This window comes from Tiliqua scincoides, chromosome 8 (assembly GCF_035046505.1).
Source record: "Tiliqua scincoides isolate rTilSci1 chromosome 8, rTilSci1.hap2, whole genome shotgun sequence".
Taxonomy (NCBI): domain Eukaryota; kingdom Metazoa; phylum Chordata; class Lepidosauria; order Squamata; family Scincidae; genus Tiliqua; species Tiliqua scincoides.
In genome coordinates this window covers 42,081,368-42,105,795 of record NC_089828.1, presented here as the reverse complement: position 1 = coordinate 42,105,795, position 24,428 = coordinate 42,081,368, and the positions used below count along the sequence as shown (strand labels likewise).

Genomic DNA, 24,428 nt, shown 5'->3' with positions numbered 1-24,428 from the left:
GCATAAAGTCCAGTTCTGTGTGTATTTTCCTCAGAAGTAAAGCTTACCTTTGTAAGCGGCTAGGACTCCAAACCTAGAGAAGCCAAGCCCTGTGGGAATGAGTCAGAAAAAGAATTCTCTAGGTCGCCACAAGCAATATCAGCTCTTGGATTTTTCCCCACAGCTGCAGAGAGGTGGGTTCTGCCAGTAACATACCTGGGGCCAATGCCCAGTTCCCATTGGGCACGGAAGTGGAGGAGGGGGGCTAGAATCATGTCCCAGAACCTTAATAAAGTTTGATTGGAGCCTCATTAAATCTTTACTCACCTGACCCATTAAAATCAGGCCCAGATGTGACCTGGCACACAGCCAGCAACCCTCCCTGGCCTCTAGAATACAAAGCTGCAGATGGCTTTGGCTACAGTCCTTTCCAATCTTGGAACCTAAATCTGTAAATCTATTTTTGTCCATTCGTTCTCCCCCCTGCATGAGCTTGTTCTCTCTCTCTCTCTCTCTCTCTCTCTCTCTCTCTCTCTCTCTCTCTCTCTCTCTCTCTCTCTTACAGACACACACGCGCGCACACAGACACAGACACACACACATCTTGAGTTGTTCTCTTTGTGACGTAGCCAATAGCTTGCTCTTTGAAACGGGTGCACGCGGATTATTGGGAGGGAGTGGATGTTGGCAGACTGGGCTGGATGAGGCAGCTTGGCTTGCACCTTTTCTGGACAAAGGAATAACACACATGGTAGCTGTATCAGTGCTTAGTTTTTAAAAAGGAGAGTGTCAGGTAGGTAGGCCTACCCAGGAGCAAAGCCATCTCTCTTTGAAGGCTTGTGCCTTAATTCGCTATAGGGGGAAGATCTCATCACCACCCTAAAGTATACACTACAACTGTGCAAGTTCACCAAAAGATTGATCCTCTTTTTTGAACATTGAATTGTTTCTAAAGCAGAACTGGTGCTTCAAGAATCCTTCATTGTTTGTTTTCAGAATTTCCACATTTCAGAATTTCCATGCGTATGTAGTTCACTACAACTTCAGTTTATTTGTGTCTCCTAACCACAGCTATATTATTGATGTGCACTGTATACATGGTTATATCCCAATTCGTTTTATGTATACAGGAGTACATCTGTGCATCAGTAAAAACACTGCACAAAGAGAATCTTGAAGTAATTATACGTGCAACCCTCCAATTCTGGAGTTATTTTTAGAAATTCATCTAATTTAACTGGAATTCAACAGGAGGGGGCACAGAGCACAGTGAATCCACAGAAAAATAACATAATGCAATGGGGGAAATCTGCATATCTCTCATTTTGAGCAGGGAGATACTTTATACATAAAGTTTAATTATAATGATAAGTGTTTTTGAAAGTTGGGATATGGTGGGAGATGCCAACTGTGGGATTTGCAACCAGATTGTCACTGCAATCTAGGGCTGCGCGACCTGACACGGTACTCTTTGATTCTGTGGCAGCTCCAGAGCTGCTGTAGAATCGAGTAGCCCCATTGTGGGGCTCCTTCCTTTACTTGGGGGAAGGGGACAAAAGTCCCCTTCTCCTGAGGAGGCAGTGGCAGCTGCCTGGAGTGGCCTGTGACAGCCCTGTGCTCTGGGCAGCTCAGGATTGGGCTGTGAAAGAGGCAGGAGTTTCCCTCCAAGGCTTTGCCCTTCTCAGGACAGGATAGTTAATGGTTTGAGCATATATTATACTGTGATTCCCTATTGATTTTTAAAAATTAAAGTCTTGAGGGAGAACCTGTGTCTGAAAATAGCTCAGACATGTCATGTTGGCAACCTCCAGTCTCGGAAGACTATGGTATCGCGCTCTGGATGGTGGTTCTGGCACAGCGTCTAGTGTGGCTGAAAAGGCCGATTCGGGAATGACAATCCCTTCCACACCGGGAGCAAGTGCAGTCTGTCCCTGGTCTGTCTCCCTGGCTATGGCCTTACGTCTTTGCCTCTTTGCCTCAGACTGTCGGCCAAGTGTCTCTTCAAACTGGGAAAGGCCATGCTGCACAGCCTGCCTCCAAGCGGGCCGCTCAGAGGCCAGGGTTTCCCACTTGTTGAGGTCCACTCCTAAGGCCTTCAGATCCCTCTTGCAGATGTCCTTGTATCGCAGCTGTGGTCTACCTGTAGGGCGCTTTCCTTGCACGAGTTCTCCATAGAGGAGATCCTTTGGGATCCGGCCATCATCCATTCTCACCACATGACTGAGCCAACACAGGTGTCTCTGTTTCAGCAGTGCATACATGTTAGGGATTCCAGCTCGTTCCAGGACTGTGTTGTTTGGAACTTTGTCCTGCCAGGTGATGCCGAGGATGCATCGGAGGCAGCGCATGTAGAAAGCGTTCAGTTTCCTCTCCTGTTGTGAGCGAAGAGTCCATGACTCGCTGCAGTACAGAAGTGTACTCAGGACGCAAGCTCTGTAGACCTGGATCTTGGTATGTTCCGTCAGCTTCTTGTTGGACCAGACTCTCTTTGTGAGTCTGGAAAACGTGTGGATCGCAGTGTGGATTCCGAGCCAACAGGTCCACCACTGATATGGTATTCTCCTTTAGACAAATGCAGGAGAAATGCAGGGAGCAACGACAGCCACTCTCAGACATGTACATAAATAAAAATCAACTAAAATTCCTCATTGGACAAATCCTGTTCACTGTGATGTGTGCTGTTCTCCCCAGGAACTGATGTGTTAGTGTTGAGAAAATTATAGATATGGCTCAACTTCAAATTGATATCTTGATACCCAGGAGGACCTGGTGTGGTTGTGTTGGTACAAGTACTGGTCTGAGGACTGCTGTAGTGTTCATCAGTGTGGAATTTTTTTTTCTATTTCTTTGTATCATTTTCTTGGAGGCCTGAGAAAAGCCTCATGCCTCTGTACCAAAACAAAACCCTTTGACCAAACCACCAAGACCTTCTGAATCATTGAAAATTCCCCAGCACTCTCCGCATACCCTAAGGCAGGGGTTCCATAAGTGTCTATTGTGACGACTAAAGGGTTTTGGTACTGCCATTCAGTTGTGATCCTGGCCCCTGTACCACTGGGACCAGGTGCATAAACTGCTGCCCACCAACCTGCCCCACCCTCCACCATGTGCATCTGAATGCCTTCTAAGGCCGGAGAGGCTGCGTGCGTCCTCCCAGCCCCAGAAGACCTTATGAGGCCTCCAGAATGCCTAAAAAAGTCACTTCCCATTTTTGCTGGAAACCAGAGGTTTTTAGGCCTTTAGGAGGCCTCAGAAAACCTGTAAAAAGGGGGGCAGAGGGGGAGGTTGTGGTGCTCCCCCCCTCACATGGCACCCCAGGGCAAGTGCCCCCCTGGCCCCCAGGTACACCAGTGCCACCATCTTGCAAGATCTCATGAGATCTAAGATAGAAGTTCCTGGCTAGAAGAGGCTGAAAGGGCATTGTGATCCAGGTATGTTAGGGAGCCACTGCCCTAAGGGTTTGGTCAACAGCTGTTGTTTGGCAAGGCAGACAAGCACGCCCACCACTAGTGGGTTCAACAATTTGACCCCCTCACTTCCAGCCTTTGTTTGAAGGCACTGTGAGCTGCTTGCTCCAGGCACAGCATACACTGTTGCCTGAATTGTGGACCCCTTGGTCTCCACCCTTGTTCCCACTTTGGCCTCTTGTTCAAAAACCTGAAATGTCATGCCTACTGGCTTGCTGGGACACCTGCCTAATCTGCCTATGTCTCTCCCACCCCACCATGTTTCCCTCCCAGATCTGCCCCTTTCCCTGTGTAAGGTGTACCTTTCTAGCCAGTCCACATGTTTACATAAATAAAATCTCCGAAAGTCCCTCTTTGGACGAGTACTGAGCACCCAGATGAGTGATGTTTTCCCCAGTAACTGGTGTGTTGTTGGTTGGTCGGATGATTTCCGCTTCCCTCCTCCCTCTCACAACATTCCATCAGCTGTCCCTTTGTGCACTTACCCCACTGCTCTCTAGACAGACACAGAGTGCATGAGGCAGGGACACACTCTGCGGGCAGTAATCTGGGACTGGAGTAGATGGTGGTTCAAACAAAGACAAGCATTGTTGTTGTTTACAACCAAGGCTTTGTCTTCACAAAACTGCTCTAATTAGCAACATTTCAAAACAGATTCTGGAAACAGTTTTCCATGGTGTAGGTCAGGGGTGTCCAAACGTTTTGGCAAGAGGGCCACATCATCTCTCTGACACTGTGTGAGGGGCCATGTCGCAAACATAGGGGGGTTTGGGGTGCTCAGAGTTCTTGGTTCTCAAACCCTAAAGCCCTCAAGGCCCCTCTGCTCAGTAGTACTGCCACCACCCTATATGTGCCAGTGCCTCAGTTCAGGGACATTGAGACCCTCTAGGCTTAATTCTATCCCTTGCAGGCACTGAGCTCTTTCTCCAATTAAAGCTTCAGTCCTCAAGTTACTAGACCTCAATGAGCACTTGGTAGCTTGCTGAACGGCTAGGATTCTGAACCTTTGTCCCCAACAGACAATGAAACAACTTGGTAAAAGAGATTTTAGTTTATTAAGTACATAAGGTTACATAAGGCAGCAAATGCTAGAGGCATAAACATCTAGGAAACATATCAGCAATAAAATAATAAAGCTAGCTGGCTATCTCTATTAATCCCTATCTCTCACCTGGGTCAGTTACTCTTGTAGATCTTTTAGCTCCAGGGCTACCTATGGGATCAGGTGCCCATGATGGACAAAGGAGCTCAAACGCATGCAGGATGTTGCACTCCTCTGTCCAAGAAGGAACCACACACCCCTTGGGCACTCATTATTATCTTCTTATGCTAATAGTACTGAGGTGACTTCATATTTATTTAGACTGTCCAATCAGACCCTTAGAGGAACAGAACCTTCTTGAAGTTGGCCTGGTTGCTAACTCCTCCTAGTTCTTACCCCTCCCAACCGGAGATCCACAGCTGCACTCCATCACGCTTGATCAGGCGCCTCTCTGTCTACTAAGGCACTAAATATTCCAATGGGTTGTAATTCTTGTTATCTGTCCTTTCTGGCCAGCAAAGGAGAGACAACAATCCTTTTGTTTATTTACTCACATTCTTGCAGCTAGGAACTGCTAGCAACTTCTCAGTTACACTGACTTAGTTTGGTTCAGGCTTCTACTGCCAACCTAGGCCTAACATGCACTTATTCATGATAGGCCGGGGGGGAAAAAATTAATTTACATTTAAAAATTGAATAAATTTACATAAATGAGTATATTAGAGATGGAATATGAAGGAAAGAAGGTCTCAAAATAGCTCAATGCCTATAAAAGGTCAGCCTTTCCTTTGCTGCCACTGCTGCTTCACAGACGTGAAACAGCAAGCAGTGGAGGGAGCCCTTTGGCCTGCAGCTCATGCAAGAGGTTGAACAGTTGCCCTCATGCCTAGAGCAGTTGTGTTGGGCAAGCACGGGCTCTAGCAAGTCTTCAGAGGGCCAGAGGCTCATTGGAGACTGGGGGCTCCCTGCAGGCCAGATTGGCTGTTCCCGAGGGCCACAAGTGGCCCCCTGGCTGAGGTTTGGGCACCCCTGATGTAGGTAATATGCTCCACACCAGCAACAACCACAAAGGAAGGAATGTCATGCAGCCGCTAGCAATGCACCTTCCTTGTGCTTCTCTCTCCCTTGCTTTTTTGGGAGGGGGATCAATCCTGGCAAGGAAGGTCCCATCATAGTGGTCTTTCTTTGCAGGAAGGTGACCAGCATTCACTGTATGCACTTCACAGCCCCAGCCAGGCTGAAAAATGGTGAATAGTTTTTTTGTAGATAGCCTGACAGCTATCTGTCAGGCTGGTGGGCGGTTGGCTCTTGAGTAGAGATGGATGAGCTCTCCCTATTCAAATTGGATTGGCTCGGAAATGAGCAGAGCTATTCTCCCCCTCCAAAAGTGTTTTGCAATAGTTGAAGGCAATTTGAAAGCAAGTTCGCTGCTTGTGGTGTGCACATTTAATGAAATTTTCCTTTTGGTTAAGCAGGTTTATGAGGATGTTTAAAAATCTGCAAGACCTGTTTGACTACTGACAGCAAGGGGACTGAACAAAGTACACCAAGAGAAGTGGAGCCACTTTCAAACCACTTTCGTTCTGTTTGGTCTTTCTCTGGCTGTCCCATCTCTTTTATCTTGCTGAGGGGAAAAGATAATTGTGTGTGTAATTCTGCATTTTAGCATCCAACTAAAAGTGACCTCCTCAACTTTCTTTCTTCCCTAGATTACCGCACAGGGCCCTGCTTCAGCCAGGTCAGCAACCAGATGTGCCAGGGGCAGCTCAGTGGCATCGTTTGCACCAAGACCATGTGTTGTGCCACCATCGGACGGGCTTGGGGACACCCCTGTGAAATGTGCCCAGCACAGCCCCACCCCTGCCGCCGAGGCTTCATTCCCAACATACGCACTGGAGCCTGCCAAGGTTAGTGCATCATGTGCCCAGAGCCTTCCCTTCTTCCACTGTCCAAGGGTTTCACCTTGAATGAACCAATGAAAGTGCCTCAAATGGAATCAAACTACCAAGTCCATCTTGTGTAGTATTGTCTGCTTTGATTGGCAGTGGTTCTTCAAGGCCATCCTCAGTCTTGCTCCTTAACAAAAGATTTCAGGGTTTGACCATCTGCATGCTCTGCCCCTGTCTGATTCCCTGGTTGTAATGAAAGGTCCCTTGATTGCGTTCAGGAAGAATGAAGCAGTACTGTCTTTAGGATCAATCAAAACAGTCTGAAGGCTCTGGAATAATCAGGAAATTATCCTAGAAGTAATAGCATACCTACAGAGGAGGTGGCCCGGTAAGTACTGCAGGTTCTGCAATGCACCAAGTAAGCGACCCCTCCCACTTGCCATTGGAGTCATTCTGGGCAGTGACAGCAATGTGCAGGAGTCCCTGAGCACGGAATGACTCAGCATGGGAATGCAGTCCCATAGCTGCACGGAATGACTTCGATGGTGAGTGGGAGGGACTGCTTACACAGCACATAGCAGCACCTGCAGTATTTACCGTGCAGCCCCCCCCCCCTTGTGAGGTACAGTACTGCCTAGAAGGACCATCATTTTCACACCCACCTGCCAATGTTGGAGACAATAATTTTTAAGACAGCAGAATATGTTTTGAGAGGTGTCTTGCTTGCTCCCTCCCTCCCTCCCTCCCTCCCTCCATCTCTGGTATACATGTACATTTCTTTTGTCCCACAGTTGCCTCTGTTCAAATGAGTTTGGAAGGACAAAAGAGCCGGAGGGGTGCAGGCAATTGTGCCCTTCCTTCTACTTTGTTTGTTTGTTTGTTTGTTTGTTTGTTTGTTTGTTTGTTTGTTTGTTTGTTTGTTTGTTTGTTTGAAAAACGTATATCTGGCCTTTCCCATGCCAAAGCAAATGCCCAAGGTGGCTTACAAAGTTCCACAACAAAATGTGCAATACATCCAAACAATAGTTAAAATCATAAATTTAAACAATGAAACCATGGTGGTGTTGGGGAGACTATTTGAACCAGAAAGAGGCAGCAGAGCCAAAACACTATTACAGAGGCACAGAGGGCAGACAGCAGCCCATCACCCAACAGAAATGTTTTGAGTCCTCATCAAAAAGCCATGAGGGAGGGGGTAGTTCTTAATTATAGAGAAGGCTTGTCCTCGTGCTTCTGCTCCTCTAAGTTTGAGATAAAGGCTGTACATGTAGGAGAGCCCCCTCAGATAACCCAAGATGGCAGGCCAGAATGTATGGGAGAAGATAACCTCAGATAACCTGGACCAAACCGTGAAGGGCTTTGAAGGGCAGCAGCAGTACTTTCAATTGGGCCCAGAAACAAATGCGCAACCAGCGCAGTCCCTGAAGCAGTGTTCTATTGCAGCCCCATCCCTTGAGTCATAAAAATGAATGAAGAATATCCTTGAATTATGTGAAAAAGATAAAAGGAGAAAGTCAATGAAATTTTTAATGGGAGGGTGGGAAGAGAACAAAATTCCTCACTGTCTAAGGGCCTGATCCTGTGGTCCCAGCGCTGGCCTAGCACCAGTGCTGAATGTCACAAATGAGCCATAAGGCATGCCTGTGACACTTAACATTGCGCCGGCGCAGGCTCAGCGCAAACGAATGCAGAACCAGCACCAGGCGGAGGCTGGTCGCACACCGCCCGGAGCTCTGGGTGAGCGCCAGGCAATGAAGTGTTAAGTCAGGGTGGAGGGGAGGTGTTCTGCAGTGGGGGTGGGAATGGGGTGGGAGGGGATGGAGACCGCAGCAGACTTTGCTGCCATATCTTAACCCCTTCCCGGGCCGGGAATCCCAACATGAATCTCCTTGAATCTGCGTCTGCTCAATAGGGGGTGCCTGGCTGCTACACAGGGTAAGGGAATGTAAGCCCCCTTACCCCAAGTAGACCTGGCGCTGCTTCCCAGTTCCACAGGATGCAGCTGTCACTATTTCCGGTGACTGCCTTGGGAGCTGGGAAGCATAGGACTGGGCTGTCAGTCTGTTGTCTCTTTGATGAGGAAACAGCCTCTCTTGCAAGCAACAAGTCAGGGCAGTGGGGGGAAGAGAAACAACATGAAAGGCAGCAAAATCATTTCAGCCAACTCTGAGAAGACTTCCCTCTCCCTTTTGGCTCAACCTTCAGACATCACACTAATCTTAGCTAACTATGGGTGAAAATGATGTCCAAATTTCCAAACTCTGGTTTGTAAATCAAAATCGGAAACCTCCACGTTTAGAGGAACATGCTACTGAAGTCTGCTTACCAGAGAACAATAGAAGGCAAGGGCTGCTCAGAGTAAGCCATAGCTTGCTGTACTTATTGCTTAATGTTGTTGCTGTGCAATTTTATGTTTTATTCTTTGGTTTGTATGAGGCACATAGGAAGCTACCTTCTACTGAGTCAGACCATTGGTCCAGTGTTGTTGACGTGAACTGCTAGTGGTCCTTCAGGCTTTAGGCAGGGCCTGTCCCAGATCTTCCTGGAGGGGCCAGGGGCGGAACCTGGCACATTCTGTATGCAAAACATGCTGCATTACATTTTTAGAAATGTTGTAAGCGGTTTTGTCACAAATCTTTGAAAAAAATGAAAATATAAAATACAGTGGGCCGTCCTTATTTTTGAGCTCAGCATCCGCGGATTTCGGTATTTGCAGGTGCCAAGCCTTTGGCTAGAGGTCTGGAAGGCACTTCCGGTTTGCGTGGAAAATTCTGGTCACATCCAGAGACTTTCCTAGGTGTGGGGAGGCATTTCCAGTCTCATCTGCGAGGTTCTGGGAGGCCCTCCAAGAAGATTTCATTATCCATGGAAATCAGTATCCATGGGGGGTTCCTGGAATGGATTCCCTGTGGATAATGAGGGCCCACCGGAATACAAAAAAATGATCGGCCATAATGACCCTTTAATCTCTGGACACCTGCTTCCAGATGCTGCAGAATGAAGAGCCATACCAGAAGGGAACCTTTCTTTTGGCATTTACAAAGAAGTCTGGGTACCCTCATCTGTTTCTCTTTCTTTGTGTCCCCCTCACCGTCCTGCAGATGTGGATGAATGCCAGGCAATTCCTGGGCTGTGCGAAGGAGGGAACTGCCTCAACACAGTGGGCTCCTATGAGTGTAAATGCCCAGCAGGCCACAAACAGAGCGAGACTAGCCACAAATGTGAAGGTGAGAGAATATTATTATTATTATTATTATTATTATTATTATTATTATTATTATTATTATTATTATTATTATATTTTCACAGAGTCATATTGGTTTTGACTGGATTTTGTTTATATCCACTTATTGCGTCCTTCCCAAGGACCTAGGATAGGCAGCTATTTTTTTGTTTTCATGTTGTGTTATGAATATCGCCGGAGTATGTGCGCTTTTCCTAATAAGGTGGCCTTTTGTAATTGGCTGATGGTACTGGTGCTCATCCCGATCGTGTTCAAGTGCTTTTCCAGCTGTTTAGGGATAGCACCAAGGCCCTGTGACTATTGGTATTACTCTTGCTTCTTGTGCCATAGTCTTTCAATTTCTATTTGCAGGTCTTTATTTTCTCCAGTTCTTTATTCTCTACTCTACTGTCACCAGATATTGCAATGTCTCAGAGGTGGTCCTGGGCTTTTCCCCACCCAGGGACACCTCTGCCTTTGTGCCTCCCCCACCCCTGACCCAGAAGTAATTGTGGTGATGTCATCTTAACTGCAATTACTTCTGCAGGGCTGCATCCTCCCTTCCTCTCCAAGCAGCCCTGATTGTAACTGAGCCTTTTGCACTGCTTCTAAGTGGCGTGAAAGGCTCCACTGGAGCATTTTGGGGTTGCTGGAAGCAGCGACCAGCACAGAGGTGAGTGCTGCTTCCAGGAGGCGGGTGGTGCTCACCTCCTGGGTGCCACTTCCAGCAGCCCCAAAGCGCTCCAATGGAACCAGAGAAGCGGCATACATCTCTGAAATCAGAGGAGGTGTGCACCACTTCCTGCCAAGTCTGAGGGCCACCCCCTTTCCTCCCCTTTCTTTAAAGGGGAGGAAGGGGTGGCCCTCAGAAACAGCCAAGAACCGCTTTGAGAGGGGCTGCAGGAGCATAACCACTCTTGGCCTGGTTCACTGCTGGTCTGACCGCCGCTTCCCCTCTCCTCTTTAAAGGAAAGGAGGGGAGGGGGTGGTCCTCAGAGTGGTGCGGAATTGTGTCGACAGTAGCTACACTCCTGCAGCCACACTTGGCACAGACCTGGCATACTGGGGGGAGGGGGAGAGGGTCACTGTGCCACCCCACCAAGCACAGCGCCTAGGGCATTTACCTTCCCCCCTTGCACCCCTCTGGGTAAGCCACTGCAATGTCTACTATCCAGACTTTCTTATCCTTTTTATCAGTGATGGTTATGTCTGGTGTGTTGTGTGGCAGACGTTTGTTGATTTGTATCCTAAAATCCCAGAGCACTTTGACTTCCTCACTCTCTACTACTTTTTCAATTTTGTGGCTCCACCAGTTGTTACTTGAAGGCAGTTTATACTTTCAACACTGTTCCAATGAATTATTGTCGCTACTCTGTCATGCCTTTGTTTGTAGTCAGCCTGCACAATCTTCTTGCAGCAGCGGACTAGGTGGTGGTGGTGGTGGTTATTCTTATTATTAAAAACTACATGAAACAGTCGACAACAAATAAAAAAAACTGAAAATATCATTGGCTGGTGTTGATTAGTTGATACAACTTTCAGACTGAGACCTAAGTTCAGCTAGGTATCAGTGCAGTATGTACAGTGTTCCTAAAAGTGCTCTTTTGTAGATTGGATGGTGCTATGTCAGTAAACTGCAGTTGTTTGAAATAATACACAATGTTTTTCAAAATGGTTCCAAGCGCCCAATGAGGACCACTTTCGTGTGTTTTGTCCATAGTCGTGGGATTTCGCTGGCCAGGTCTCAGTATTTTGTCATTTTTTTCTAGTTCTTTTTCATTGGCTCTGGCATCTCCAGGAATTGCAATATCAATTATCCAGGAGAGCAGGCAAGTAGCAGCCCAGAAGGGAGACTAAGAGCAAACGTTCACTTCCTGCTTCCTGTCGCTGTTAGTCTCCATTCTAGGCTGCAGGCTGCTTGCCGGCCCATCTGGCTATAAGCTTTTTTGCTTAGTGTCTTTGTTCAAGCAAGACACCTTATTACATTTGGGGGGATGCAACCAGCATAAACAAAGGTAATGGGATGCAGGGGACAGGGTGGGGAATCTCAGACAACCGAATCTGCGGATAACCAGAACACCTGTATTGATTTCATATATATCCTGCCGTTTCTCCAGGATTGCTCAGGCCAATACATTTTGTTCTTCACTGCCATATTTTGTTCTCACAACAACCCCCAGAGGTAGGTTAGACTGAAAGTAACTGGGCCACAGTCACCCAGTAACTTTAGTGGGCAATTGAACCTTGGTCCAAAATTAGTCCAAAACTTTAACCATTCTTTATTTAATTATTTTCCTGCTAAGATTCATCCATACAAGATATGGTTATGGCCTTTGGTATGGATGCTTCCAAAGGGGATTAGACAAATTCATAAAGGAGGAGAATTAGATAAATTCATGGCATGATAATCATGCAGCGCAATCCTAACTGTATCCAGTGCAAAATAGGGCTGCAAAGTGGCTCAGCTTAAGATAAGGGGAAACTCTTCCCCTTACCCCCGGGTAAACCACTGCAGCCCCTATGGATCTCCTTGGACATGTGCCACCTCCTGAGGTGGCGCAAGTTTGAGGAGAGTGGAGTGGCTTGAAGTCCCAGCCCCGCCTCCCACTCCCTGCCCGCCTGCCCCCGGGGCTCCCCACCTCCTGCCCAATGCCCACCGCCCGCTCACCTAAGCTTGGCCAATACAAGGCTCAGTCCCTCTATTGGTGCAGAAGCTGAATTCAGTCTCTGCGGGCCAGTGGGCCTAGCCGACTCACGAGGAGGCGCAAATGTGGGCGAAGGGACTTGTGCTGGCCCAAGGCAACCTAGGATTGAGCAACCCTTAATGGAACTTCCATATACAGTGGAAGTATACATCTTTTTAGAGGTTCAAAATCTACCATTGCACACATGCAACACCAAATGCTTCAGACTCATGACTGGGGGGGGGGTTTACTGGGGAGAGATTGCTGGCTTTATGCCCCACTTGTGTGCTTCTCAGAGGTGGCAACTGACTAGCCACTGTTGGAAACAGAATACTGAATTAGCCAGACAGAACTTCCCTGGGTTCTTAGAAAGGAATAAAAAAATTTAGAGATGCCAAGAGATTACCCACAGAACATCAATGAAGCCTCCATCTTCAGGAGCAGTATGCCACTAAGTGCCAGTGGCTAAGGGGCAAACAATAGGGGATAGCTGTTCCTGTTCTGCTTGTGAACCTCTGCTTGGGGCAACTGGTTGGCCTGGGCTGGAAACAGGATGCTGAACTAGATGGTCCAGTCCAGCACTATTCTTATTATGTTCTTAAATTACATTTTTAAGAAAATATATTTTTGTGACTTTTTTTTTAAGCAAATGTTTAATGGGGCGATGGCGTCATCACGATCGTATTTTATTCAGAAAGACCTCAGTGTTACGAAGAGTAATACAATTATCTCCAGAGTCTGGGCTTTCCCAGGAGAGCTCCACAGCTGCTGCTAATTCCACTCTTTCCTGCCTGGATGATATATTTCTTGCACAAAGCTGCCGTCGCTGGATTCCCTTCGCTTGGTTTTCCCTAACAGAAGTTTCTGGGTTGTGGAACTTTTCTGGATATTAAGAACTATATTCAACTTTTTTGTTGTGGAGACAGAGGCTGTGAATTAAGCTCCTCCTGGCTATGCTGAATTTTCCTTTTTTTTTTCCTTCCTCCTCCTCTCTCTCTCCTTGGAATCAAACTAGATAAAGCGATTTTCACACAGTTTGGACCTATGTGTCTCTGTTTTTAAATACAGATAGCAAATCTGCAGGGTCTCAGTTCTGTAGGAAAGGGGGCTTTAATTCTTTCTTCTGCAGGGGGTGCTATTTGTTAGCAGAGCTGAGGGAACTCAGGGAGCATGTATGCCCAGTTGTATACAAAGGTTAAAATATTTTCTCCTCAGTTATCCTCAGCAGTAAGGTATGCGCCCCCCCGCTCTGCCCCACATCATTCATTCATTCATTCATTCATATATATACCTCCTTTTTCAAAGACTTGTAGGCTTGAGTCTCATTGATTCAAGGCTTTTTATATAGGCAGACTGACCCTATTTTTCAAATGGAATTTTTACTTTATTCTATGAGAGAAACTCATAGGATCCTCCATTTCTCCAGATGTTTCCCTTCATGGTGCAATCGTCATCACGGCTGTGTGGGATAAGTTTCTACCTATCGATATCTAGTAATAATACAAACCCAATGCTACTATGTTTTAAAAGCACCCCAATACTTTTTGGGGGCCCTTCAGTGTGTTTTCTCATTCCCAAAAGAGCACTTCCTTCTGATGAAGAATGTTTTTTTCTCCTGGCCCTTTTTCACTGCCCTGTGAGAGGTGGAAGTCTGTGGGACAGGATGCTGCCCCACACATTTCCATCTGTGCTGCGGTTGGGCTGGCCTTTGTGTCTGATTCAGCTGCGGCATCTTTTCCAGAAAGGATACATTCCTGAGGGGCTCTTCTGACACTTATGGTTTGGAATGGTTTCAGATTACAATGAAAACTGGGGTGGGGGGGCGGCGCGGTACCAGATGAAGTTTTTTAATGGCTCTAGCTGGGTAAAGGCTTGTGTTTTGCCAGTTGCAGCTGTGACTTTGAATCATTGCATTACAGTAGTAACGGAATCAACACCTCCTTAGCAATATCCTTAGCTCTGCCCTTTCAGGGAATCAGAAGACAGGAAGGGGTAATGGGAAAAATTCCTGAAGCCCAAATTCCAGACCTTTAAGTCTGGTCCAAGAGCCAAACTAGATGTTACTTTTTATTAAACATTGATCACTGATCAGAACTTGTGTGTTTGCATTTAATTCAGCAAATAGCCAGATTGGACCTCCTTGGCAGATTGAGGCCATGACTTGTAGAGAGAGATGGTTACACTCTCCATGATCTTGATCTGTATCAGTCTTTCCATGTGTGATGATCAGGGGGAAGCCCTGATGCCAGGGCTTTCTTTCTTTCCCTGGATCCATTTCTGTGTCGGGGCCAAAATCAATAGACTCACAGCCCAATCCTGAGCCACCTGTTGCTCCGGGACTGCTGTGGTACTGAAACGGCTGCTGTGGCACCCTGTGCACAACAGGGCAGCCCCACAGTGCAAGTAACCCCGCAATGTGGCTACTTGGTTCTGCAACAGCCCATGGGCTGCCGCAGAATCAAGAGCCTCCATGTCAGGCCCACAGCCAAACACAGAGGCTCTGGATGTGGCGGAGCAGAGCTCTGCCAGTCTTGCTTCCCTCCCACCCTGCTCCCTCTCCCCAGTACACCTCCTCCCCTCCCTCCCCTCCTGTCCCAGAACGCCTCTTCCCTGCTTCCCCCATGCCCCCCCACCTCTCCATGGCCCTGCAGTCCATACCACTGCTGAGCGGTGGAGCACCAGCGATCCACTGGCGATAGCCCAGTGCCGGCTGGCGCTGAGCTACCTCTGGTGCTGGGCTGGCATTGAGGGCCGTGAACATGCTTTATGGCACATTTGCGACATTCATTGCTGGCAGAGCACCAGCGGTACAAGCTCAGGATTGGTCTCAACTGCCACCATGAAGCCAGGCAGTCCAGACTCAAAAGCTTCTCTTCTAGTCATGGAGCTACCTCCAATGCTGTAGTGAGTAACCTATAGTCTAAAACAGTGTTACTCAAACTGTGGGTCGGGACCCACTAGGTGGGTCGTGAGCCAATTCCAGGTGGGTCCCCATTCATTTCAATATTTTATTTTTAATATATTGGACTTGATGCTGCATTGGTATGTGACTGCATTTGGGGAAATGTTACAGACCTGTACTTTTAACAAGCTACTATGTCTATTCTTTTAGCAATGATAGTCAATGGGACTTACTCCTGGGTAAGTGTGGGTAGGATTGCAGCCTAGATTGTTAAAATTTTTCCTGCTCAGTGATGTCACTTCTAGTCATGACATAGCTTCCTGTGGGTCCTGACAGATTCTTATTCTACAAAGTGGGTCCCGGTGCTAAATGTGTGAGAACCACTGGTCTAGAAGTGTAACCCATCATCAAGCAAGGTTCCAATGGAGTTCAACCTATTGCAGGCAGATAAAGGGTTAATATGTAAAAAAAAAAGTTTAATTAAAATATGGGGACTGGGCAAAATTCCCACTAAACTGTGCAGCCCACTAAAGTCTGTACAGCACAGAGCTCAGCTACCAGGTCCTGGAGGGTTGGTGATGATACAAGCACAACCCCACACAGAAAGAGAAGGGGTATGTGCACTGTTGTGGACCCCTTACCGGGAATATAGGGTGTTTGGGGCATTGCATAATGCAAGGAGGAAAGAATAAAATAAGTGGGCTTGGAGACTGGTAATGCTGAGGTGCTGAACTTGTCAGATAATTACAGGCAAAAAGCACATAATTACATGCAAAGTGAAAAGCAAAATAATTCACATTTAATTCTCATTGTTTCCTATCTGGTACTTACTCCAAGGTCTGCTTGAAGAGTCCATCACACCTCTCTGACCTCCAGGGGGCAGGTGGCCGCAGATGCGATCTCTGAAGGAGACAAGCTTAACAATAAGAAACCTAGGGTTGATGGTGTTACTGGTCTGTCTGAATGGATAGTGTATGCCCCCTGGGCGTCCCTACTTTTCCTCTGAGTAGTCAGATGGGCTTGAATGCCCAATCAGTGGGTTCATACCAGTCCTAGCAGGTGGTCTGGCTAGAGATATTGTATTAATTGGACCCAGACGAAGAAGACATTGAATCCACAAAATAACCTCTCTGCTTAGCTGTGTGGTCTCACTGCCATGGCACTGATTTTGAAGTGTTTCAGGGAAGCTTGAACCCTTACACTGAAGCTTTCCTTGAAAGAAGGAACAAGGGAAGCTCACAAATCACACTATGGTAGCTATTTGCCCTCAGAAGAAAGCTCTCATTGGTGATTTATTAACTGACTAAAAAAACAAGCACAGTAACTCCAGTCCTGTACTTAAAGTAATATCTAGCGTGATACAAACACAAGAAATATCTAACTTGGTACAAACACAAAAAAGTTTGGTTTGGGGGCAATTTTGACCCCAAATAGAGTGCTCTTTACCCTCTCTATCCTCTTGGCTCTCTGGTTCACATTTCCTCAATTTACGAAGGTCCCAGGCCAATGCACTCCCTTATTGCCAAGAGTTAACCCCTCTTGTTACTATTTTCTAAGAGCGGTTGTCTCCCTCAACCCTTTTCTTTCCAGAACCTTCCTTCCCCCTGTGCGTCCTTCCCTCAGGTTCATGCTTTTCAACCCCATAGCAACCAGGCCCAGGAGGAGGGTGGAGGCGTCTGCGGACTCTGCCGCCAAATCCAATGTTTCCTCCCAAGCCAAAAAAACCATCACAGATCTTCATTCTGCACCCGTTCAATAGCAGGTGCAGATCCGAGGAGACCAATTAGGGCCGCTGTTGTTCAACATGGGGTAAGAGAATAATTACCTTATCCCCAGGAGAACTCCGGCCACTTCCCTGGCTCTCTAGGACATATCGGAAGCCATTTCAGTGCCTGGGCACTGGGGAAGCATAGGATTGGGCCCTTAGTTCCTTCCTCCTGGGCTTTCATTACTCTCAACTTCTTAGCCTCCCTGCTTCCCAAGAAGCACTGCTTCTCCACTTCCACACAGAAACATCTGATCTGAAAAATGTTCTCCCCTCTGAATTGTCTTTTCACTGCCCTGTGAAAGTGACCCTTTTGTCAACATTCTGTGACTGGCACTTCCCCCCTGAATGGTTGAAATGCTTCCGAATATCCCATGGTGGCATAGCTGGAGGGGGTCGGAGCACTCAGCCTGGTGGGGAGCCTTAGCGCGGCGGGCAAGCGACCCCTCCCTTCAGAGCCGTTCCTGGCGAGGGGGCAAAACGGAGCCGTACGGCTTGCCCGCCGCGCTGAGGCTCCCCGCCAGACTGGGTGTTCCGCCCCCCTCCAGCTACGCCACTGCCCAGACAAACAGATCACAGCCAGTTTATGATCCATGTCTTTGTAAATTTTCATCAAAGATGTGCAAAAATCAGCTTTCAAGATCTTAAAGCAAAAAAAAAATTTTTTTTTAATTGCATGGAAGGTATTCTTCCTGCCATCTTTTCTTAGTTTGGTTTTTGTGGATTCCTCAAGAGCAAACGGGTAGGAGGTGAAATCCAGGAGGTTCCGTGGGTTTTGTGAAGTGGCAACAGCATCTTTGTGGCTTCCTCTTTGGCGATCATTCTCAGGCTGTTCCTTCCTCTCTTGAGTCCTTGGTTTGTGCTGCTTTGAAGCACTCAATAGCATTTCAAGCTAGTTCCAGCCCAAAGAAACGAGAGCAGCTTCCAAAATCAATGTTCGCCTTGAATCCTGCCATTGTCTGGAAGCCCAAACGTGCAGCATGAGCTTAATTTTTACAGAGACTTGGAACAAGGCGAGGAGTTACTGCTTGGAAGACCTTGAGCCAGAAAAGGCGTGTATGTAAGACACACAGAAGAAGGGTATGTGTATACTGTGTGCAGACATAACATTTTCAGACCATTGGAGTGAATTTATTGCACTGTCATTTCTGCAACACAGAATTTTGGACTCTGATGGGCCTTTGGTCTGATCCTGCAAGGTAATCTATGAAACAGAAGCAAGAATATCACTAAATGTCAGTGGGTGAGGTGGGAAGGGCTATTGGTGTTGTGCCCTGCTTGTGGAGCTTCCCAGAAACGTGTTGAGCTGGCCACTGTTGAAAGCAGAGTGCAGCACTTAATGGACTTACAGTCAAATTCAGCAGGATTCTTTGAAGTCTCTTATTAAAAGGGGAAGAGAGAGCTGAATGGAGCCCTTGTGTGTGCAAGCACTTCTCAACTTATGTAAGCCTCGACTTAACGTAGTTTACATAAAGTCTGGGCTTTGCAAGAGGAATCACCCACACTCCCCACTTGCTGCTCTATAAAGCTCACTACTTGCTTTGCCAAGGCCAGCCTTAGGGCAATTGGGCTGATTGGGCAAAATCAGGTTCCTCCCCCCCCATGCGCACTGTGGCAGCAAGGGAAGCAGCCACAGCCACTACCTTGCTCTGTAGCTGAGGCTCCAGCATGGAATCTTCCTTGCCCATGCATTGCAAGGACAGTGTGGAGATTGGAGTGGTGCTGCTGGGCGGCCTTCTTGCCCATTCCCTGCTGCAATTGGCCCCAAATCGCCCCCCCCCCCCAGAAGCAGTTGATGGTGATGTCATCTTACCACCCTTGCCTACTTCCAAGTGGTATGCCGTCAACCCCAGGCTTGTCGCTGTTGCTTGTCCCAGTAAGTGGGGGGGGGGGGGGCTGCAGGGGTGGAAACCCTGCAAATAATTTTTGCATTGGGCCCTGCAGCTCCTAAGGCTGGCTCTGTGCTTTGTTGTGTAAGCTGGGACTGTTCCCAGCATGTCCTGCATTTCCTCTTTCATATTAAGAGCCTGTGTGGAGGAAGGGGCAAAATCGCTGTTCTTCGCAATGCAGTGATCTTGCCCCTTTCTCCATGCAGTCTCTTTAAATGAAAGAGGTAACCCAAGGCACATTGGGAGTGATCCCAGTCAGTGGTGAAGCTACAGGAGGGGCAGCACAATAAGTACTGCAGGTGCCACAACATCACATGTAAGCAGCCCCTCTCACTCAGTGGCATAGCTACATAGGGGCGGTACATTAAATATTGCAGGTGCCACAATGTGCCATGTAAGCACCCCCTCCCACGTACTAATTCTGGGCAGCAACAGCAATCCAGAACCCAGGATTATATGCCTACTGGAAAAACCTTCAACACAAAAAAGACATGAAACTGAGGAGTAAGACCAAAACTGAAAGCATTGCTGCCCAGAATGGCTCTGACAGTGAGTGGGAGGGGCCAATTACACAGCGCACTGTGGCACCTGCAGCACTTCCCGAGTCGCCCCTCTGTAACTACGCCACTGCTCCCAGCTTACAGAGCAAAGTGAGAGGTGAACTTTATAGTGCAGCAAGCATAGGTAGCTCCGCTTGCGCAGCCCACTTCCAATGTACGCAAAACTCAGTTTTCAAAAGGGTGTTCGGAACAGAACCGATGTAAGGCAGTGTACTCCTGTATACCATATGGTAGACGTAAGTAACAGGGGAAGGCCACCACCTTCATTCCCTGCTTGTGGGCCTCCTGCAGGTGGAACAGGATGCTGGACTAGATGAACTTTTGATCTGATCCAGCAGAGCTCTTTTTATGTTCTTATTTAAAGGGATTAGACAAATTCATGGAGGATGGTCAAGCAATGGCAACTAACCATGATCACTCAATTACAGTCTGCGCATTCATAGGCAATCGGTCCCTGGGTACCAGTTGCCAAGTTGTGGAAGACACATAACAGGGGAAGGCTCTTGGCTTCATATTTTCGGAAACAGCTGCCTAGCCAATGTTGAAACAGGGTGCTGGACTAGATGTGTATTTGGTCTGATCCAGCAGGGCTCATTTGTTCTTAAGTGCTTGTATGCAGCAGTATAATACTGACTACTCATAGCTTAGAAAATGACCATCATTATGACCAGAGTGGGGAGGGGGAGGGCTTGTGGATTGCAAGGATGCTCTGTGCAGAATCCCCTCTTTGGAAGTCAGTGATGACTGAGTCACTGATAGCCCCATCCTATGCATGCAGGCCACCATCGGAACATACTTTCTGATGTTACAAAAGGCACTCAGAAGCACATGGCTTTGCATGGTTCCAGACTGCTGCCAGAGAGGCCCAGCGCTCATGTGCAGACAGCGGAATGCCCTCTTATAGCAATAAGTCGGTGGCAGGGATGGGACAGGGCAGGGCAGAACAGGATGGAGTGGAGGGAGCTGGCACAGGTCCAAGGAGACCCACTGGCAAGCAGGAGGCTTACCTCTTCCAAGACTTCTGATTCACACCCCCCCCCCCAACAGCTTGCAGTGCAGCCCATTTTGGCACAGCTGTATACTATGGTGTGGGAAAGGATATGATTGGACTGACTTTATGCTGGCTGGTGCTCTCACATTTAATGTTGTATAGCCATGCCTTACCAAATCAGTGTGTTGAGGTAGCTAGAGTGTTGGAGGCAGACTCAGGAGATCTGGATTCAAATCTCTCCTCAGTCATGAATCTCTCTGAGTGACTTCAGGCTGAGAGGGAATGATTGGTTCCCCATATCATAGGGTTAGTGTGAAGATATGACGGGAGAGGCACACCGTGTACAGTTTCCCAAGCTCTTTTGAGGAACAGTGGAATAAAAATTAAATAATTTTTAGGGGAGGGCAGGAAGTGCCAGCTTCAGGGGGCTCTCAGGCAGTTGTGCTCCCCTAAAATGGGAGATAACAGTTTGTTGAGGACCCTGCGACACCGCCCTTCACTAGTTCCCATGGTTCATTGGATTGCCACTGGTACTGAGGATTTAGGGATCAATTTGGCCTCTGATGGGCACGGCCCAAACTGACCAACCCGTGAAACTGCTCCTATGGGCATCGCTTTTCACTTTTCAATGGGAATGGGGGCAAATGCCCAAGCTGGGTTAGGGGATTTCCCCCATTTTCTGATGAAGGTGATTCTTAGTGAAAATGGAGAAATTAGAGTATGAAGGGCAGTGTCCCAGGCTCCACTGTAACCAATATTCATGTCTTTAATGAGGATAACACAAATTATTATAGTTTTTGTTATTATTGTTATCCCCCTTTTCTGCCTCTCAACAGTCATCCAAGGTTTACAATAAGACACAAGTAATATAAACATGTACTATAATGGAATTGTGATTTATGGGGAGATGATAATGGAAAATATTCCCTCTGCCATGTCTCAGATGTTATTTCTGCTAATGTTACTTTGGGCATCCTTCCTACTGGGAAATGAGAGACTCTTGCATCTTTGGAGGGCCGCTGAATGTCCTCCTGTTTCCCAATAGAACATATGCCTAACTGCCTCAACACAACAGTGTCCAATTGAATTAATGGGTCTGGCCGGATTTCTCTGGGGAGGAGTAGTAGGCTCATTTATCTCTCTAGCATCTCCAATTGGTGGTAAACCCATGGGCAACAGCAGCCACCCAGACACGGCCAATGAGAGGGGGGTACAGGGGGTAAATTGGACCCAGGGTGAAAAAGGGGGCCTGGGAGCCAAAGAAGGGGCCTGGAAATTTACTGGGACCTTACATTTTCTAATCTCTCCCAGACTCTCTGTCCACGTGAGATCTCAGCCAGCTTCTTGAAGAGCAAAAGATAGAGGCCAGGCTGGCCACGAGGCCAGTACTACTGGGCGGGTAGACCTGGACTCCAGAGACCTGTTGCCACCCTCCCTGTTTCACTCTCTTCCCCCTTTGGGAAGGGGCCCCCAAAAAACTTTGTACCCCCAATTGAATTCCTCTCAGACGCCCTACCCAGACATGCCAATTGCCTAAGGGGTGAATTTAGAATCATAGAGTTGGAAGGGGCTAATAGGTCATCTAGTCCATCTTTGTCTTCACCATAACAATATCCTCAATTATCGTGCCTTAGTTCATCCCCTCACTCTGCCTCTCTGCTCATACTCTAGCTTCTCTAGTGCATATCTCCTGCAGAGTCCTCATCTCAGACCACCACCACCTGATGCCAGGTTTTAAGAGCTGGCATCAGTGGTGACGGAGTGTGCTAGAACATTATCTAGTTAAATTGGCTAGGCTATTGCTAAATGCAGACAAATGACTAATTCCAGAGTATGCTTGTGGTCGTAATGAGAAGTTGACATTCACTGGTCAAGGCCCTGGCCATGCCTGCCAGTGATCAAGGCAGCCCAACTCACAGCACTCTGAATTGCTCTTCCCCAGATGTGGACGAGTGCAGCAGCGTCTCTGGTGTGTGTGATGGTGGAGAGTGCACCAACACGGCTGGGAGCTACGTTTGTGCTTGCCCACGGGGCTTCATGACCAGTCCAGATGGAACCCGCTGCGTGGGTAAGTAATGGACTTATTCTTGCACCAGGTATGGCTGGGAGGGCATGCCATCCTCTTTTGTGGGGTTCTTTAACTATTGAGAACAGTGTCTCAGAAGACCACGTTCCTGCTGACTCCTTAATCAATAGCTAAGCATTTCAAGTTGGAATCCCAGAGGAGTATCTGGAACACCAAGGTTAAATGGATTGCACATAAATGTAGCAGAGCTTAACAAGGTAATTAGTGATGCCTACTCAGTGGTGGGGACAGGTTTTAAGTACTGGCATCAATGGAGTGTGCTAGAACATTATCTAGTTAAATTGTCTAGGCTGTTGCTAAATGTGCCCCAGGCAGCTACTGCCACCTCCTCGGGAGAAGGGGACTTTCTTCCCCTTCCCCTGGGTAAAGTGAGTAACCCCACAATGGGGCTACTTGATTCGATGACAATTCGAGGGTCGCCGTAGAATTCAGAGCCTCCGTGTTAGGCGAGTGTCCCGACATGGAGGCTCAGAATCTGGTGGAGCTAAGCTCCACTGATCCTGCCTCCCTCTTGCCTGCTCCCTCCCCCAGCATGCCTCCTCCCTACCCTCTCCCTGCCCTCCCTCCTTCTCCCCCCCCACAAGAACATCTTCTCCCTGCCTCCCCCATGCCCCCACCTACCTCTTCACTGTCCAGCGGTCTGCACGAGCTTCAGTGCTCCACCAGCGCTAGCCCAGCACTGGCCAGCACTGGGCTAGCACTGATGCTCCACCGGCACTAGGGCCCGCATACATGCCTTATAGCATGTTTGCAACAGTGTGCACCGGCAGTGAGCAGACGTGCACTGGTTAGCATTGGGCCCTAAGCCACTTCTGTATTTTAAATATATTTACTCTTGGCCACAGAAATCTTCAACGAAACAAATCAATTGTATAAATAATATGAAATAAGAAAACAATTAAGAATTCAGTGGGCAGGCCAATCCAATGCTTTGTCAGCCTAAGCCCCCTTCTGGCAGCACAACTGTTTCACTCAGCACATCATGAATTTGTGGGACTTGTGGAACTCACTGCCACAAGCTGTGGTAATGGCCACAAGCCTAAATGGCTGTAAATGGGAAGCACAGGTGTGTGCCAGCAAGCCATACCCTCCACACTGATTAACTCATTGGTTATGCTTTCTGGCCTCTACGCATTAGATGCTAATCTGCAGATTATGCAAACAGAATGCAAATAGAATTCCTCCATGTTGTGTGGAACTTAGATGAACCAACCCTGCATTCAATGCTGTCTTCTGCAGAGAATGCAGAGAGGCCCAGGGGTGTGATGAGTGAGCATGTCAGCAAGGGGAGTATAGCTAGCCAGTGCACTCCTGTGTTTACGGTCCTGATGCAGTGGCTCTCCACAGAAGAGAACTGACCACACTTGGATAAGTTTCATATCATCCTGCTGGCAAAAGAAGATTTCTATCACACATATGAACAGGAATGTGGCACAGTGTGATAAACCAGTCATCAGTATGAGCTCCTAGATCAGGGGTGTCAAACTCATTTCATACAGTGGGCTGAATAGCATTCATAGCACTTGCTGAGGGCCAGAAGTGACATCATTAAGCAGGTGATGACCAGAAATAACCACTTTATTCTCACATAGAAACTCATTAGCTACAAATGAAAGAAGAGAAACTGTGCAAACCTTGATCATATTTTCAAGAGATGGGAGAGTCAATTATCACATAGGCTGCCCTTTCTGAAGTGCCACTTCTGCTGCAACATCACTTTGCAGCTCAGCAGCTGAGAGATGGTTTGCAAAGTGATGCCCCAGCAGAAGCGGCGCTGCTGAAAGGGTAGCTCACATGATAATTGGGATCTCCTAGTACCTTGTCACTGTCCCCTTCTCTCACCCCACTTAGTTTACCCCTTACCCTGTAGCATTCCTTGCCTTCTGAGGCCTTATTTCATCTCTCTGATCCAGAACCTCTGCAGAAGTGGTGCTGCTGAAAGGGTGGGTGG

The 24,428-nt window shown here is 47.7% G+C and overlaps 1 protein-coding gene across 1 annotated transcript in view; it reads left to right on the top strand.

The window, feature by feature from the left end:
• The window catches only part of FBN3 (fibrillin 3), a 144,658-nt gene that overhangs the window by 29,570 nt on the left and 90,660 nt on the right, over positions 1–24,428 (top strand). Inside the window, exons 6-8 of the mRNA XM_066636426.1 lie at positions 6,198–6,395; positions 9,479–9,604; positions 22,334–22,459. Of these exons, the coding sequence (XP_066492523.1) occupies positions 6,198–6,395; positions 9,479–9,604; positions 22,334–22,459 (450 nt within the window). The remainder of the gene's footprint in view (positions 1–6,197; positions 6,396–9,478; positions 9,605–22,333; positions 22,460–24,428) is intronic.